This window comes from Lepisosteus oculatus, chromosome 23, assembly GCF_040954835.1.
Source record: "Lepisosteus oculatus isolate fLepOcu1 chromosome 23, fLepOcu1.hap2, whole genome shotgun sequence".
In the NCBI taxonomy this organism is placed as follows: domain Eukaryota; kingdom Metazoa; phylum Chordata; class Actinopteri; order Semionotiformes; family Lepisosteidae; genus Lepisosteus; species Lepisosteus oculatus.
In genome coordinates, this window is record NC_090718.1 from 12738003 (window position 1) to 12756252 (window position 18250).

At 44.0% G+C, this 18250-nt stretch overlaps 1 protein-coding gene across 2 annotated transcripts; it reads left to right on the plus strand.

The window, feature by feature from the left end:
* The first annotated feature begins 5134 nt into the window (after positions 1-5134).
* Positions 5135-17955, plus strand: fam118b (family with sequence similarity 118 member B). 2 transcript variants are annotated; one of them, XM_006642229.3, is made up of 8 exons: positions 5135-5644; positions 7515-7598; positions 7958-8210; positions 11551-11778; positions 12351-12479; positions 12892-13189; positions 16233-16295; positions 16665-17955. In XM_006642229.3, the coding sequence occupies exons 2-8, from the start codon at positions 7522-7524 to the stop codon at positions 16676-16678; spliced, it is 1062 nt and encodes a 353-aa protein (XP_006642292.1). In that variant the 5' UTR covers positions 5135-5644; positions 7515-7521; the 3' UTR covers positions 16679-17955. The 2 variants fall into 2 exon arrangements, with proteins under 2 accessions (XP_006642292.1, XP_015192881.1); XM_015337395.2 differs by lacking the exon at positions 5135-5644 and adding an exon at positions 6933-7018.
* The last annotated feature ends 295 nt before the right edge of the window (positions 17956-18250 follow it).

Genomic DNA, 18250 nt, shown 5'->3' on the forward strand with positions numbered 1-18250 from the left:
ACCTTTTATAAGAATGATACTGGCTTCAAGAAGCCTTCACCGTGTAAAAGGACGAGTTCACATCGTTCCCGAGGATAAAAGCGGTATGACAAATTATAAAAAGCGATAAAACGTCCGATTTTCTCATTGTACGTTTGTTGAGATCGTGATTTCATTTCCGTGACTAGCCTATGTACATCTCTATAATATCGAGAACACTGTGTATCACGTATGCAAGTCCAGTAGGACCTGTAGCATTATGTTCACTATTTCACGAACTAGGGAAAGATGTCAAATTATTGTTACATGTTGGATACTGAGATCATTTTAATAGTCAAGAACTTAGGTTGAACGGCGATGGTCCTACAGCACTAGAGACACAGATTCCTGTTTTAAATCCAAATGAGAAGGGATTTAGCTACTGCAAACGTAGCTGTAGCTGCAAAAGATACTGTAATATACTGTAGCGATAGGTAATACATTAATATAGCGTCTATCGTATTTTCAGTTTTGTATTCTTGTTACGTACTATATCAAAAAAGCACTTAAAACAAATATTGATTGTTTTCCCCACCCCTACCTTTATCATTCACTTTGTCCATGCTCATCCAAGTGTGCGATAAAATCCTTACTTTACGACGAAGACTGTAATCGTCTAAAATGACATAGAGCCGTTTTTTTATTGCACTAAAAGCACCCTTCTTTGATCTTCGACACCCAAAGGCACCGCTTCGCCCTACTGTAGGCAGAAAGCGTGTATTGTCTTACTGGTAGAAAAGGTAACGCCGTCAAAACTCACGCTGGCTTCTCAAGCTCAATGCCAGGGGGGAAAATGAAACCAGGCGCACCGACAGTACGGGGAGGCGCGCCCTCCTTCTTCCCCTGCCTGAACTCCCGGCGCACTCGGTGAACCCGGGTGCTCCTGCGACGCGGCACCGCGCAGCGCTCTGAACTCGCCCGACCTCCCCGGCGCACCGAGGCTCCGCGGTGCGCTGCAGTTCGCGCGGGGGCGAACCCAGGACACGACCTGCCGTGACCTCGGTCAGGGAGCGCAGCGCCTCCGGTGCACTCGGGCGGAGCGAGGGCTCCAGCTGCCGTGTCAAACACAGAGCATGAGAAGCTCCCAGCGGGCAAAGCAGACCCGGCATCGCCCTCCCTCGGTTTTGGACAAAAGGATTTTTGAACACCTTCGCTTACTTAGCTTGCGCCCTGAAAAACAGTTTTACTTTTGTGCAACGGTCAGATAACGACACTAACCCCGAATTCACAGTTACTACATCGGACTGTAGTAGTTCGGGTGGGTAGCTGCGTCAGCATGCGTAGGCTGCAAAGGATCAAGTGATAGGTTTATTCCATGCTGAAAACAGAAGAAAGAAAACACAGCGTTTCGGCCGTGGAGCCTTCTTCAGGTGTCATACTACTACATCGGACTGTTTAATGTGCAGGAGGGCTATCCGTCCAGGAATGGCGAATAGTACATAGTGGCTACACTGCGTGTCAACATTATTACGATCTTGTTTGCTCAGGTGGACCGATTTCTTGCAGTAGTTTATCCTTATGCTTACAATCGTTATACATCTAGGAGTTATAGAAGTTTTTCCTTTCTGTTGGTTTTACAACTATATTTTATTAACGATTCAGAACCTCGTTACCGTCGATGTAGCTGCAAAAATAAACGTGTATGCTCTTTTGTCGCTTCGGCAGCTATATCACCCTGCAACTCACAACTGTCAGCCCCACTGCAGCTCAGCAGGAGTGAGCCTGGTCAGTACCTGGATGGGAGACCTCCTGGGAAAAACTAAGGCTACTGCTGGAAGAGGTGTTAGTGGGGCCAGCAGGGGGCGCTCACCCTGTGGTCCATGTGGGTCCTAATGCCCCAGTATAGTGATGGGGACACTATACTGTAAACAGGCACCGTCCTTCGGATGAGAAGTAAAACCAAGGTCCTGGCTCTCTGTGGTCATTAAAAGTCCCAGGGTGTTTCTCGTAAAGAGTAGGGGTGTTACCCTCGGAGCCCTGGCTAGATTTCCCATTGGCCCTTACCAATCATGGCCTCCTAATAATCCCCATATATGAACTGGCTTCATTACTCTGCTCTCCTCCCCATTGATCGCTGAGGTCCTCCAGGACTGGTATTTGTAGGAATCCTAATTTAGCTAGACGTTTGGGGGAAACTCTGGGTTAAATGGTGTGTTTCATCTTCAATAAAATAAAGCATTTAAAGTTTCCAAAAGGGATGTTGCATTATAATTATTGGGAGCTACAGTATGGCTGTAGCTCCAAATGTTTTAAATAGGCAGAACGCACTGCCCCCCTGGGATGGCGCTCTCCCGCTGTGCTCGGGGAGAAGCAGCTCCCCTAGCTGTAATGGTGACTGGAGGGGGTTGGAAGTGAGGAAGTGAATGGGTTAAGGGAAGGGCAGGGGCTGAAAGCACTGTGCGTGTGGAATTGTGTGAAAGCGCCTTTACAGTTTAACACATTTAACACAGAACATGAGGTGTTTCCCAAGCCTGTTCAGTATAGCAGATTGCCATTTGATTACTGCTGTGACTAAGTGACTTGGTCTATCAAGTCTTTTTTAAAATGACACTTGTCCCAGTCATGCATCTTGGTGCAGTGGCTCTGGGGCTCAGGATCTGCGCCTGCGGCTGGAAGGTTGCCAGTTCGTATCCCGCAGCCGGCAGAGGAATCCTACTCCATTGGGGCCCTGAGCAAGGCCCTTAACCCCAGCTGCTCCAGGGGCGCTGTATAAATGGCTGACCCTGCCCTCTGACCCCAAGCTTCTCTCCCTGTCTGTGTGTCTCATGGAGAGCAAGCTGGGGTATGCAAAAAGACAAATTACTCATACAAGAAATTGTTTATGGCCAATAGAGTGATCTTATCTTGTTGACTCAATTAAGGGATTTTTTTAAGAGCGTGGTGGGAATGAAAACCAGGACAGGAATGTCAGCTTCAAGAACCCGGATTGGAAATGCCTGGAGTTGAGTGGAGGGGGTGGTGCTGCTGCCTTGAGCTGTTAGGGAAGGTGAGAGCAGCCTTAGCTCTTCCGTTTCATGCAATTCCAGGACTTGCAGCCTTCCAGCCCGATAAACTCGTGCCTGACTGTAACCTTAATTACTTCAGATGTTGAAGATCGCCTTTGATAATAATTTTGTAGTATTATAGAATTATTTATTTTTTAATAATATTCCACCACTGAAAATTAAGTAAGACAATACTTCATCTCTATTGCCGATGTGTTTCCCCCCATAAAAGCCGGTTTTAGACCAACGTGATATGCTGTATCTGCTCTGTACTGAAGGCTGAGGACGATTAGAGGGCAGGCGCATGTGTGATTTATCCGCCTGCGGCGATTACTTTAATTTTCGAGTTGAGCGCGTTTATTCCCTAATAATTGAATCGTTTAATAGCGTAATCACTTCGTAGAGTCGTTGGTGATTGCTATTTAAGACTTGATTGTATATTAAACACGTGAAAATTATTACTTTAATTAAAACGGCGAAAAGGTGGTTTGAATTATTTGCGTAATTGACTGCGTCTCGCCACGTGCGGATGTGAAGCTCGGTTTCTACCTGAGTGGCTAAGAGTCACTGGTGACGTCAAACACACAGGCCTCTCGAATCGACTTTGATCAGTGGTTAATCGGTTTTTCCCTGTTTAGGCACCAGGTGTCGCCCTTTTCCTAGGTTTTGGACGGTTTTTGGTTTTCGTGCGCAAGCGACAGCGATGCGATTTGGTTTGTTCTGATCGGAGAAAATTAATGTTCGTTACAAGGGTGCTTCCGGTGGTTCTCTTGGCACTTTTTTCAAAATGAGATTTTTTGCGCATATAATTGAACATTCAAGGAAACGGCGTTGAAACTAAATGGTTTAAGTGCCTCCCAGCTGCTGAAAATTCCTAATTAAGGATTTGATTGGCTACCAGTTGATCCAGGGCTTTTCAATTCCGAGCAGGATTTCTGACATTTCTAAATTATTCAGTAGTAAAGATCCATGACTGCTAATTAATAGCTCTTTTTAGCAGTAATAGATGTATATAAAATAAATGATAAAAACGGGGGAATTAATATTTAATGCGTTCAGGATACAGAACTGATTATCTGTATCTTGAGATACACTTTGTCTACATAGAGATTAATCATACTGTATACAAGACGTCCAAACAAAAGATTTGCTGCCCTTAGAAAGAAAATCATATAATAAATTGTCCAATCAGAACTGAATATCGGGCGTGGCTTTTTTGGATTTTGCACTACTGCAGTCCACACACGTGCTCGAATAATGTAAGAAGTTCACGGAAAAAGACACCGTGATACATATGATACAGTATACTACAAAAATGTCAGTGATGACCTAACGTTTTCTTTAAAAACAGAAGCAGATTTTGATCATATTGATATTATAAATACTCCTGATCCCCCAAACACAAGCTCAACATTATATTATTATAAGTAATGGGTTTATTCCATGCTGAAAAAAAAGAAGAAAGAGAACACAACGTGAGATTGTGAAAGAGAACACAGAGCCTTCTTCCACGGCCGAAACGTTGTGTTCTTTTTTTCAGTATGGAATAAACCTAGTACTTGTTCCTTTGCAGCCCACGCATGCTGACGCAGCTACCCACCTGATTATATTATTATAATTATTATTGTGTTATTTTTCTATGTACTAAGGCCTGAGCGACACTCACTGGCAAAGCCTAAGGCGTCAAACTAGTCATTGAATCAGGCTTGGTATCTAAACTGGAATATTAACTTTGGGAAGATGTACTGTATTCCATACCGATGTACTGTATTATTATTATTATTATTATTATTATTATTATTATTATTATTATTATTATTATTATTATTATTATTATTATTATTATTATTATTGTTGTTGTTGTTGTTGTTGTTGTTGTTTGATAATATATAATCAGAGTAATCGCGGATAACGGATAAATCTTCCCTTTTCTGAAATTCTGTTGTATCCCATTCATTTAAGAAATGAAATTCTAGCTGACTCTGAACATGCCTTTATGACACCGGGTTGTTTATCTAGCCCTCGCGTCACAGTCCTATGTCCTGCTTTAATTGACAAGAACTATTGACTTTGCCTGAGTACTGTTTGCAAAGCCTAATTGCGCATGAGATGCGCTGAGACTCTGTTTCCATGACAGCTCCCATGAACAGTTTACGTGCGCTTCGCTAGGAAGTGCATCCAGTTGCACATCAACAAGTCGCTTTTACCACCACCTTGTAAGGTGATGCACCGGACACAAATCACTGGCTCTGGGTCAAGAAAGGGAAAAGCAAAGAAAATCCTTTCCCCTCAAGTGCAAACGCACGACTACTGAAGTCTATAACCGAAACTAAAAGAGCAACGTATTCACTCCGAGCTCCAAAGCCGTCACTGGGTTTTAAATGGTTTTGCGGGCTCTCGGGTTTGTCCCTCACGGCGGCTCGTAGTTGAAGTACCTGAACCGACCGGTTGCTGTTTTTTTAAAGGGACAGAAGCGACAGAGGTTGCGTGCAAAAGCTCCGGAACGGACAGCAACTTTTACCATGACGAAGGAAGAGAAACGCGGACTGCAGATGTTTCAGAACTGACGACTCAAAGAGGAGGGAAAGAAACCCCCGTTTTAACTGGGTTGAATATCTCGCACCTCTGGAGTTATAACAGGGGTGAGTGAAGTCCATTTATGCCTTTAAAAAAAAAAAAGACCAAAGAGGAATCTCAGCAATTATAAACAGCAAGAAACTGTCTCCCAGAAATCACTTAAATAAATTAAGTTAAACGTCTCCAAACATTTTACAATTAGCTAGCAGTCACTGTGCTAACTCTTTTTCCGCTTATTTTATTTAGCAGACGACGAAGGGTGAAGTGTTTTGAAGACGTCTAGCGCACACGATGTATAGATACAGTGCTGCGCTGGGTCACACGTCTGTGGTTTTGCGTCAATTTACTCTGAAAAATTAAACGGATTTACTTTCAGAGTTACGTCTCAGAGCCCCGAAAGTTCAATGGCTTTCTTGTGAGGAATAATTTCTATTTTCTTTTTTAAACAAAAAGAACATGTAACATGTAGCTCTTTGTAGCCACCCTGGTGTATTGACAACGCAACAGCTGTCGCTGAAGTCGGGTACGTCGCCTACATTACCAGTAACATCGGGGAGGAAAAAAAAAAACTTTTTCAGTATTGTTGAGCTCATGATACCCGAAAGGTAACCTCATCTCGGTGAAGCCTGAGCTTCGGGGGGCTTTTGCGTACCCGTAAATGACCGATAACACCAATACCAGCTGCAGCCCTTTATTGCAGCTGCTGTTGGAGAAAAAGATGGATAACCATGGCAACGGGGCCAGGGGGAACCGAGAGGGCTCCGCTGGAAGAGTTGACTTCGTCACCATTTGCACACACCTGTTGAGGCTCCTTTTCCCAGATTCTAGTAAAATACGGTCAGATAGGAGAGTAGTGCTTGCAGGCTTGAGTAGAAGCACTACTGTAGCAGCTGCCTCGGAAAGGGGAAGTCGGCTGTAGGTAGGCTTACTGAAGCTGTAGCTTCTTTGAAGGCACAGTTTGCATGCTGCTTGTAAGAAAAAAAAAACATTCCGTTCCACTTTTAGTTTCTTAGATTTGAATTGTCCACGTTATTGCTCTATTTTGTAGCGAACGGTTTCGTATAAAAATCTCTCGGTGCCACAAGAAAAATGTGGCATTTGACATTTGCTATTGTGTTTTAAAGCAGTGGGACAAAATGTGGATGCTGCCGTAATTTTCAGTGGTGGATGGAAATATGAGAAGTCAGTGCCCCCCCCCTTTCCTTTAAACAGGCCTTGTACTGAGATAAAGATGTTATTTGTGGTTGATAAGCACAGGCATGAAACACTGGGTACTGGAACAGCAGCACATCTTCGAAGGAGGTCTTGTTAGTGTCACATAGACTCGGGTGCCCTGTCCTGACGTCTTGGAAACATGTGGCCTTGAAAGAATTGAACAAGTTTCAGATTCTTGTCTTATATGTGTTTGCCGAGCTGCTGGAGGAATCCAAAGGCTGCAGGTGATCATCTTATCTGCTGTTTCTGTTTGCCTTGCTTGTCCTTTGTGTGTGGGCCCACTGAGGGGGGGGAGAAGTGTGTTTTTTTTGTTAGAAATGGAAACAATTATTGGCAAGGTCCTCGACAATTCCATTTTGTGGAAAAGAAACAAAGAACGGAATGGATTTTCATCTCAAATGTGTATCAGAGTCGTTCCAGCGGACACTTGAGTTCCAGAAATACAGCGGTGCAGAGAAACCCTCGCTTCATTTCCTGCTCCTAAAGTCCCCCGGGTGGCTTAGAGATGTACAGATTGGCGTTCTGGGGAAAACAAATCAAAAGTCAAGATTATGGGAGACATTTCTTTCCAGCCATGGATTTGGGTTAGACCTGTCTTGTCCCGTCTAACCCCATCCTACCCCTGTGTGCACGGTTCTTTGTGCAGTCGGCTGTTTGTTGTGATGACAGGGGCTGTTTCCAGCTTTATTTCATGGTGGTGTGACTGCGGTTGTGTTGCAGGAACTGGATGGCCTCGGTAGCACCAGTCAAGACAGAGAAGCGACCTGCCTCTGCTGATGCAGACTCCGCTGCCAAGAAACCCAGGTAGCCGCGCGCCTCTAAGCGGTGCTAAGTCACCGTTCTAAGACTCTGTTGCGTTTGCCTTTGGGCTTGCGTTTCTTTGTGGTGTCGATCATTTTGCAGAAAAATCTGCTGCTGATATGACAAAGGAAGTCTGTCAGCTGTTTCTTTTTTTCCAGGGCCTTCCCACTAAAGTCGCAAACAATGTTGCGTCTTTAATGATTTTTTTAAAAGCAAGCCGCCATAAGTCTCTTGTCAAAATAAATCTGAGAAAACGATACAATACTTGCCCTGTCTAGAGTCTTCTTTTGAATCATGGCTCAAGAACCGATGTATTGCAGAAACGCTCAGCTATGCGTCTCTTGCCCCGTGCCGCCCCGCAGGAAGCTCCTGCCCAGCCTGAAGACGAAGCGCGCCCCCGAGCTGGTGCTGGTGATCGGGACCGGGGTGAGCTCGGCCGTGGCGCCCCAGGTGCCGGCGCTGCGCTCCTGGAAGGGGCTGATCCAGGCGCTGCTGGACGCCGCCAACGACTTCGACCTGCTGGAGGAGGAGGAGAGCCGGCGCTTCCAGCAGAGCCTGCAGGAGGACAAGAACCTGGTGCACGTAGCCCACGACCTCATCCAGAAACTGTCGCCGGTAAGCAGGTGCCCGGGGGGCTCCCGCACGCTTCCTGCCCCGAGCTCCTTTCGCTCTCGTTGTTGCTTTCGGTCTTTCTGTCGTCGTGGAGAACGAACGTCCCTCGTGCCTGGTCAGTCAAATTTGAGATCAGGACATTTCCAGCTGCAAGGTCACTCCCTCGTCTAACCACTTTATCCAATAGAGGCTTGCGGTGGAGCTGGAGTCTATCCCAGCAAGCAATGGGCGCGAGGCAGGATACCCTCTGGACGCGACACCAGTCCATTCCTGCGAATCCTTATGGATTTGTTTTTTCTGATGCGTTTGCCTGTTCCATATATCTAAACCGTCAAAAAGTCTTATTGTAAGGTCGAAGAGCAACAGAAAGATGCCTTTATGGGTAACTCCTGATTCTAAGTATTTACGAGATGTATCGCGGTCCTCCTCGTGGCACATGTTACAAAATTATTTCTAACATGTGACAACAAAACTTGATCTATTTAGATGTTTTATGAATTATGTTACTGAGTTTACAGAAAAAAACTGCACTGAACTGGCCTCTGCAGAGAACCTGAGATGAACTTCCAAAATAAAAGAGAGTCTTGGGGTTGTTACAAACTGATCTACTATTAGGGAACATGGAAATGCAAAGTAATACTGACTTGTCATAGGTGCTAATGTAGAGATGGTTTTAAAAAGCCAACTGGGTAAACACTGCTGTGCTATGCTGTGCCTAGAGAACAGAAGCAAGGAATTTAGAAAAGGCATTTGTTTTGTGATTTCTTGTTTATCTAAAGCCAAACTATGTGACCTTTGTTCCTGTCGCTTCCTGTATCGGTCTTGTCTCTCTGTTCAGTTGTGGTTCATTTGTTTCATCACACTGCATTTTCCAGAGCAAATGGTCCACTGTTGCTTGGCAGCAATTTGCTGTCTTTCCTGCTTTAAAATCAATTAAAGCATAGTTTAAGAGGCACAGTCATGAAAAGGGACTCTATAAAGTACTGTTCTGTAAAAAATGTGACAAGGGGGCATTGCAAAGGCCTTGTAAGAGCTGTAGAAAAGAGAATGCATATATAATAATAATAATAATAATTGCTTACACTTATATAGCGCTTTTCTGGACACTCCACTCAAAGCGCTTTACAGGTAATGGGGACTCCCCTCCACCACCACCAATGTGCAGCATCGCGAGTAGAGTCAGCTTTTATGCTTTCTAGCATTTACACAAGGATTGTGTATTCACTAGAAGGTAAGGTTTTCATACCAAGATTGGAACACAAAACATCACATACCTAGTTATCGTTGCAGTTATTTACATTGGTGTGAATCCAATCACGGTGAACAGGAGACAGATGCCATGTTGGTCATGTTATGAGAAAGCCAGGGAAAGAGTGGATATTTCCAGTGAGGATTCGAGTAAAGAAAGGCTCAGTGTTTCTGTTGCAACTACTTGTAAAAAAATATCATTTCTGGCTGGTTCAAGGCTGAAGTATGTTTGTGTGGTAAAATCTATATTTGGGTTTAATCTCCTTGACTAATATGGATGTGATTGCCCGGAGTTTCTGGTCTGACAAAGTAGACACCTGTGCCCTGTGGTTATGTGAACTCGGCCGTTAAAAAGGTTCTCCGGTAGGGCTTTACTGAATTGCAAACTGTTTGGCAACAAGAGATTCTTGACTATTGGAATTGTCTTTGTGGGTTTTGAGGATGGGGAATTGTAACAGATGCACAATATTGTCTGAAGTTAATTTTGGATATGCTGTTATGATGTGCTTCAGTCAAATGAAGACCCACAGGGGTATCCAGTCAAAAGAGTGTTTTTCTTGGATGTGTCAGCAGTTGTCTTTGACCTTGCAGATGTGATTATAGCAGTTTTTCCATTATTTTGTTAGCTGTGCCTCTCTTGTTCATTCCTGCTTAACCATAGCATTAGGGAAATTAACCTGCTGAGCTGAGCAGCATATCTTCAAAAGGGGGAAATTGTCCACATGAAAATGGTGTTATAATGTTTTGGTTTGTTTTTGATTGAGGTTAATCATGCTATGCTAAAGCTCTGCAATCTCTTTCTCTTTGCTTTGTGCTGAAGAAGCATTGTGAAGCTGCCCCGCTGTGCTGAAATTCTCTCAGCTGTGTGTTGTGACCTGAATCTTTTCAACAAGCTGATAATGCACACTAGAAAAGTACATGCTTCCTTAGCCCAGATTATGCCTGGAAGGTTTCACAAACAAAGCTAAAAAACTAAGAAAAATAACTTTTTGTTTTATAAACATGCTCCATGGCCTCTGACATTAAGCCTGCTTGTTTACACACACAACTTTTAAGACGCAAGTTGGCTTTCTGAATGGGAACCTCACGTCTCTTTATAATTTTGTCAATGTGAGTTTTCTGTTCACAGCACCCAGATCTTTCTTACCGACAAACATCCTGGGGTGATTTTCTCCTCATACAGCTGTCACTTTTAACGAACAGCCAAAGATTGACATGTTCTGGGTGACCTGAAGGCTCATCTTTTATAATCGATGGGTGATTTCCAGCTGAGATAATCTCAGACTTCTTCCAGATCAAGACAGGGTGGCTTGAAACCTTATTGTGACCTTGTGATAAATTCTGAAAGATGCAGCCTCTTCTTTTTTTTTTCTGTCTTCCTAGAATGTAGTCTTTATACCACTTTAGACTATGACATTTACCTGGTGCTAGTAGGCAGTGGTAAAAGTGGCTATCGACCAAAATTAATCTTCACTTTAGTCCATTATCTCTGACCTTTGTGTCTCTGTGCTCCTGTTGTCCTGTTAATTTGACAATGGATGAGGTTTTCAAAGCTATTCATGGAAGCTTCTCTCCTGTGCTTCTGAGAATTGTTACCAAGTGGGATCTGAATGCCCAGCTCAGTATAATGAGATTTCCCTTGGCCAGACGGTAATCCTGAGCCCAGTCAAATGGCTCACTTTAACATTTCCGCCTGCGTCGGTCATTCTGGCATTCTTTCCTGGGTGCTCATGTCGAAGATTCCCACACCAGGATTTTGTTCCCGCCCCCTCTCCCCACCCCCCAAGTTAAATATTTCAAATTGGTATAAACATTCAGTTAGTGAAACAAAGAAAGTTGTGCTAATAATTTGAAATAATTTAAATGAGTTGTGAATCATTTTGAGATGATTATACTATAAAAGGGCATTACAGCAGTAGGGCATGATTCGTATCCTTGAGAACACTCCTGTCTTGAAGTTCTCTTTAATCCCAGCTAATTAGGCTCATTAATTTGACCAGTTTACCACTAACGTTCCAAGGGTCTTCAGCTGCTGATGATAAGAAGGGACCCAGCTGGCTGATGACCCTGGACCGGCCCTCTCCTCTCTCCACAGCGCACGGGTAACGTCCGCTCCACCTTCTTCAAGGACTGCCTGTACGAGGTGTTTGACGACCTGGAGTCCAAGATGGAGCACGCTGGGAAGCACCTCCTGCGCTCGGTCCTGCAGCTCATGGAGAGCGGGGCGCTGGTCCTCACCACCAACTTCGACAACCTGCTGGAGATCTACGCGGCTCACCAGGGCACCAAGCTGGAGTCCCTGGACCTCACCGACGAGAAAAAGGTCCCCCCCCCCGCTACCTGCCTTCTGTTCTGTGGTGACCACACAGCTACAGCTACGCATGCTTCTCCAGAAAAGCCTCGTCCTCTTTGAGCAGCACCTGTTTCTGTCACTGTCTATCACTAGTGTGCTGGATAGTTATTTCACAAGTCGAGTCTGCAAGCCGTATGAATATAATGACAGTGGTGGTTACTGGGAAGCACCCATGAAGATATATATGCTCACAGCATAACTCATTGGTAAAAGTTGTGTGGCTTGTTAAAATATTGCAAGTTCAGTACTGTAGACTTTTAATAAGCAAAGTTACCAAAGATGCACTGTATAGCTTTTCATGAGGAGTGTTAACAAACCAACAGGGTTGCGTCTGGTTTTATACACAGGAAGTATGCTCACTTGACTGGCATGCAGCACGAGTGACTATTATAAAGCCGGCCTGTACCATATACTGTATGTGGAGTCTGCATTTCAGACAGAATGCGTGTTATTTTACACTGTGTCCCGTGCTGAGCGCCCTGCGCGGGCGAGGGCCTGGCTCACGCTAACGCTGGGCGCGTGCCGTGTTCTGTGTGGCACAGGTGCTGGAGTGGGCCCAAGAGAAGAGGCGGCTCAGCGTGCTGCACATCCACGGCGTTTACACCAACCCCAGCGGCATCGTGCTGCACCCCGCAGGGTACCAGAACGTCCTGAGGAACACTGAGGTCATGGTGAGGGGACTGGGGGGGCAAGCCGGGTGTGCTTCCATTTGAGCGATAGCAGCAGGCGCAGCTCCTCCGTTTCTTAGGAGTACAACATTCTTACACCAAGCTACGTTTATACCTGTTTTGTTATAAAGAATCGACTCTTTAAATGTGTGATATTTCTAAAATGTCACATTGATCTTCCACACTGCATAGGTGAGTCCAGAGTCAGTTTAAATGTTTCTCTTTGTCATGAAACATCAGGGTTTATTTATTTTTTGCTATGAATCTAGCACGAAGGAAACCGCTAGCACAGGAGGTGCCGTCTTACCTTGGTGTGAGTTCTGGTTCTGCGGTTTCTGAACTTTGCCATTCCTCTGTAATTGATGCCCGCCTACATGTGGTTTGTTTTGTTTTGTTTTTCGCGGCCCCCGCGCAGAGGGAGATCCAGAAGCTGTACGAGACCAAGTCGTTCGTGTTCCTGGGCTGCGGGCGCACCGTGGACGACACCACCTTCCAGGCCCTCTTCCTGGAGGCGGTCAAGCACAAGTCGGACCTGGAGCACTTCATGCTGGTGCGGCGCGAGGACGTGGGCGAGTTCAAGAAGCTGCGCGACAACATGCTGGACAAGGGCATCAAGGTCATCTCCTACGGCAACGAGTACGCGGACCTGCCGGAGTACTTCGAGAGGCTGGCCAACGAGATCTGCACCCGAGATGTGGCCGTCAATGGCTGGGGTGGGTCCTTTCTGCACACACTCTCCTCCGAGAGAGCCCGATGAGATCTTAGTTTAGCAGTGCTGGACTCATCAGTGGAATGAGAAGATGTATTTGGCAGTGTATTCACCTAAGCACCTAATATAACTTAATACTGTTAAGTAACTTTTAAGTTAACCTTTTCGTTTTTTAACGATCTGAAACAAACGGGAGATTTTTGTCAAAAGCTCACTATTTAAGTCGGCATTAATGGGGCTGATTTAAGGATATCTGCAGTGCAAACAACTGTGGATATAATATCAAATCAAATCAAAGTTTATTTATCAAATGCACAACAATACGGCCTGCAGCAGTAGTTGCTGGCAATGAAATGTCTTTTTCTGCGAGCTCACAAAAATTACTAGAATCACAAAAACACAAAAATCACAAAATTGAGGTTACATTTTTGAAATTGAATAAAACTCAATGTGAGTAGAGCTGTTATGTGTCCATGGTGTATGCAATATATACATCTAGTGCAGTTATGCTGAATATAGTGAGAATTGTGTGTCCATGTAGCCATTAGAGGTGATTTGCTAAGGAGCTACAGGTTGGCTGTTTAGCAGTCTTATTGCCTGGAGGTAGAAGCTGTTGTAGCAGGGCAATTCAGTGAAATGTGCGAAATTTCACACTGTGGAATGTGGAAGCTAAATTTAAATGAGCCAAGGTGCACAGTTTTATGTAGCGCAGTTAGGCTAAAGAGTGTAGCCAGTATGTTGGGTTATTTACTGTGTGAACAGCCAAGAGGTGAGGTGAATTGTGAATTCTGGTAGTATTAAGTAAAATCTGTGGAAGATTGGGAGGAAAGTACAGTTTAGCACTAAGATTAATCTCTAAGCAGGGAGATAAATCCCTAAGCATGAAGTATATTTTGTCTTGAAAGGGTTTAACCAAAATCAGGTATGCTACCAAAGAGGCCACATGATGCACACTGGTAGGGAAAGATGATGCCCTTAGTGCTACCAAGAAACAGTCAGCCAGGTGATGAAATAAGAACTGCAGTACAGGCCCCTGAGAGAAACAATCATCAGCATTAAAGCTGAAACCTCTGGCCAGGCATGTATGTCCATGTAAAACAAATGTGCCCAGTGCCTCAGATATTGGAATTGTCCTGGGGCACCAACACAAAGTCTTCAAGTAGCAATGCATGAAATATATGAAGTATATGATGATCCCTTGCAGCTGAACTATATCTAGGTCTATAAAAGAATCCGGTTCCTCCTAGAAAAGAATGAATGCCCTGTAATACGGATCTTGGGGAGCTGAGAGAACAAAGGGTGTCGAAGCCCATATTTTGGGTATAAGAACCCCTCAATCAGCAGAGGACCAGGAGAGTGGATCTTAGCTGGGGCCATCAAAGGAATGAGCATATATATATATAGATAGTCTTTCCTAGCTCTCCAGAGGGATTTTCTCTACTCCAGAATGTGGAAGCAGTCACAGAATTGTCAGAGTTTCAAAACAGAAGACAGATAAGGTCATGGGAGAGAACCTGTGCCAAAAGCAAGTCAATCAAAGTCTCGTCGTCCTGAGCAAGGGACATTTTGTACCACTCGGGGAGTCAAAAGCTCATGAGGATTTTTGGGGAGGCCTGGATATGAGGAGCTGGAAAACTGGGGATAATGCACGGTGTGCCTAACTCTCTGCTGTCCCTGTTATCACATTTTCCACCATTCACCAGTAGCTAAATTTCAGCAGTTTTGCTGCATGTTCCCCTATTGTATTAGGTCAGGGTGTTAGAAAATAAATGTGAAGCTAGATAAGACAAGTGTTATTCCTATTGTAAGGGAAATTGTGGTAAAAACAATAACATATAGAGTTGTATGATCTGTTTGGTTTCTAACTCTGGTCCTTGAAACCTACATGCCTTATGGTTATCTCTGTAGCTGACGTCTGTTACAATATTGAACCCTAAACTGACCTAACTATAGCGCTGATGAGATTTTTTTAAATCTGTTCTCAAGGAAGGTGCGGGTTTGCCTGATCGTCTTTCCTAAGTAACTTAGGCAGACGAAATTACATGAAAGTGCTGTCGTGCACTAGCGGCAAATTAAGCCGCAGGTGTGCGTCACTGAACGGTGTTCTGAAACTGACAACTCAGACCAATTAAAGAACAGAAACACTTCCTGTATCCTGTAAGGTTCTGCAGTAAGTTGAATTGCACTTTTAGGTATGCTGTCAAGATGCTAAACCTCCTTTCATTCCTGCAGTATATTGCTGCTGGAGCGTAACTGTCGCAAACATGAGTTTAGGCTGCTGAGGTTTGAAGGCCATTGCCGCAATCTCAATTGAAATAAGGAAGTTAGTCTAAACCTTAGTTCATGCTTCTGTCATACGTGCAAGTGTGTAACCTACCTATTGTAAATTTTATATTTGGATTGTAAGTTGCCTGGACGAGCGGGTCTGCTAAGAAAAAAGTAGCGCTACTTTAAGGAAACAAAGGGAGTTGATTTAAGCAGGGCTGCAATACAATTGCGCACACCAAGCTGTCCGCACCACCAGCTGAAGCTGAATGGAAAACAATGCTTATGTTGGAATGTAGTTGGGTTTTTTTTTATGTGTTGTATTATGTAATACAGACAAAAGAAGGCACGAAAAAGCGAGGGATAAAATGCAAAATGTTACACGTTTCAATTTGAGTTTGTGTTGTAATTGCAGCCTTTGTTATCAGTGCAGCACGATTTCTTCACATGCTGTTGGCGGATATCTAGTTTTTCCTTTACTGATTGTAATTTTCTTTACATGCAATATCCTTGCATTTCATTACAGTGTGTGCACAGCCTGGGGCTCCAGAACCCTGTTCAGCTCCATTCTCTTTTCTTGATATAAAGGCACATGTTGTATGGACTAATTAACCCATTTGAAAACGATGCAGACCACCAGGTGTGAGCATTTATTACTGCATTTTTAGCTGACTGGGTCAATGGTTGTAAGGATGCTGTCCAGTTTGAGTGTTCAGTATCTGAAGATCCATTTGTTCACAACCTCATATCAGTCCCCATTTTGCATCTCTCATGTCCTGCAGGATCCCCAGATCAGGAAGATGTAAACCAGAATGGCTTGAGTTCACAGAACAACCTCTTTCAAGGTAAAGAGAAGCTGCACTTACAGTGTGTTACTTCATTTGCCTCCCTTCAGAGATCGAGTACTTGACAATGCCAGTAGCACCTACAGCTGGACTACAGGCAGAATGTATCAAAAACAAATTACGCTGTAAGATATTGAAATTAGGATTCTAATCATCATCATCATCTCAGATTTTTCAGATGCTCCCATTAACTGCACCTTTTTTTTTTCTGTCCAACGCAAACTTTGCATTTTGCCAAAAAGGTGTTTGGCCAAGGTTACAACATTTTGCTTTGTCTGCACGTTCGCTGTTCTCAACGAAGGGAGGTTGTTGATTTTGATGCATGCTTTTTCTCTGCATTCAGGTACTTCTCTTTCTCTTTCCCTCTAGACTGCCATACCTGACAGAGGAATGGATGGGCTGTGGGGAAACAACATCTGCGCTCTCGCAGATCATTAACCTGCCAGCCTGAAACCGGAGCTTAATTCGATGACCAGGTCCAATAACGCAAAAGGACTGTGATCTGATCCACGAAAGAGACCCACTCTGGCTCTTCCAAGAAAGAAGAAAAATCATACCATTCCTCTCCAAAGCCACTATGGTTTTGTGTGGCTTCCATCATATTGCAAATAGCAGCAAGGGAGGAACAGCCTCTACACAGAGCCAAGTTCTAATCATGCGTAATTGGAAATGCTGTCCTCACAATGTCATGGTTTAGGCTCCCTTTCAAGAAAGAAAAGAGTAAAAAAAAAAATGTCAAGATCTGCGGTTAAGTGTCAGAATGGCCTTGCAGACAGGCTCGAGTGAGGTGTTTCTAGGATCTGAAAAGGGTGGAAGCTGTCTGGCATTTTGGCAAAATGTTTTATGATCTTTGATGTAGCACCAGACTGAGAGGCTGTGATAGGGGAAAAAAAAGCTAGGGATTGGATCCCCCTTTGGAACTGTGAATCATCTTTGATAAGAAAGCCATCGGTCAGCAGCCATCATGCAGAATGTCAATATGGCCTGAAACCGCTTGCACAGGGAGGCAGGGAGGTGAGTGACGCCTTATTTGTAAGAGGCTTGTTTCCTCCATGACGTGAGGTTTGCTCTGAGTCTCTCTAGGACACACCAGGTTGTTTCCTTTTGACAGACCAGGATCATGGGCTCAGTTATCATTTCTATGATAGAGCCTCCAAAAAAAGCAATATCATTTCTCTACCAAAGGCCTGAGCTGCTTGTGACATAGTTGCTCTAACTATATCATGCTGGTGTATGGTTTTCCTGCACAGGCCCTGGATGTGTGCGTAGGAGTAGTCTTTTATTCAATTTAATTACCATTTTGTCTTGATGTCGAATCCTCCATTATTGTAAAAACAACCACTTATACGAAGTCCAGCGGGATGATCAGTACACAGACAGGTCCATCCAGTTCCTCTGAACTCTTCTGGTTTTAAAAGTAAAAGCTTTATTAACTTTTATTGACTTATTTTCTTAACAAAGGAAAGAGCTCTTGGTTTGTATACTTACACCCTAGTATGATGATTTTGTTTTGCAATCAAAAAGCCAGGGGTGGTCTTCTCTGTACTATGAAACGTTATAGCTTTTATTTCCATAAATTCTTTTTTTTATTTTTTTTTTGTAGGGATTGAAATTTGAGTCTTTATGTCACGACTTGAAATAAAAAGTTTTATTTCCCCCAGGTGATGTTACTAAAGAAGCATGTTGCTGAGTACTGCACAGTTCTGATTCTTTGCTGTACGTTTCCCTAATGAACCACAGGGGCAAAATGAATGTGATCGTGGCAATTCTGCAAAGAGCACTCCAATTGATAAAACCCCAAGAACAGCCACCCCATGAGGAAGAATGCGAAGCAGGAAGTGCTGATATCCGTCACCTTCACCAGAATTCTGTTCTGCTTCAAGTGCTGTGAACCACCACTATATTACCAAAAAAAGCCTTAACCACAGATCCAAGCAATGCCCCAGGCTTTGAGT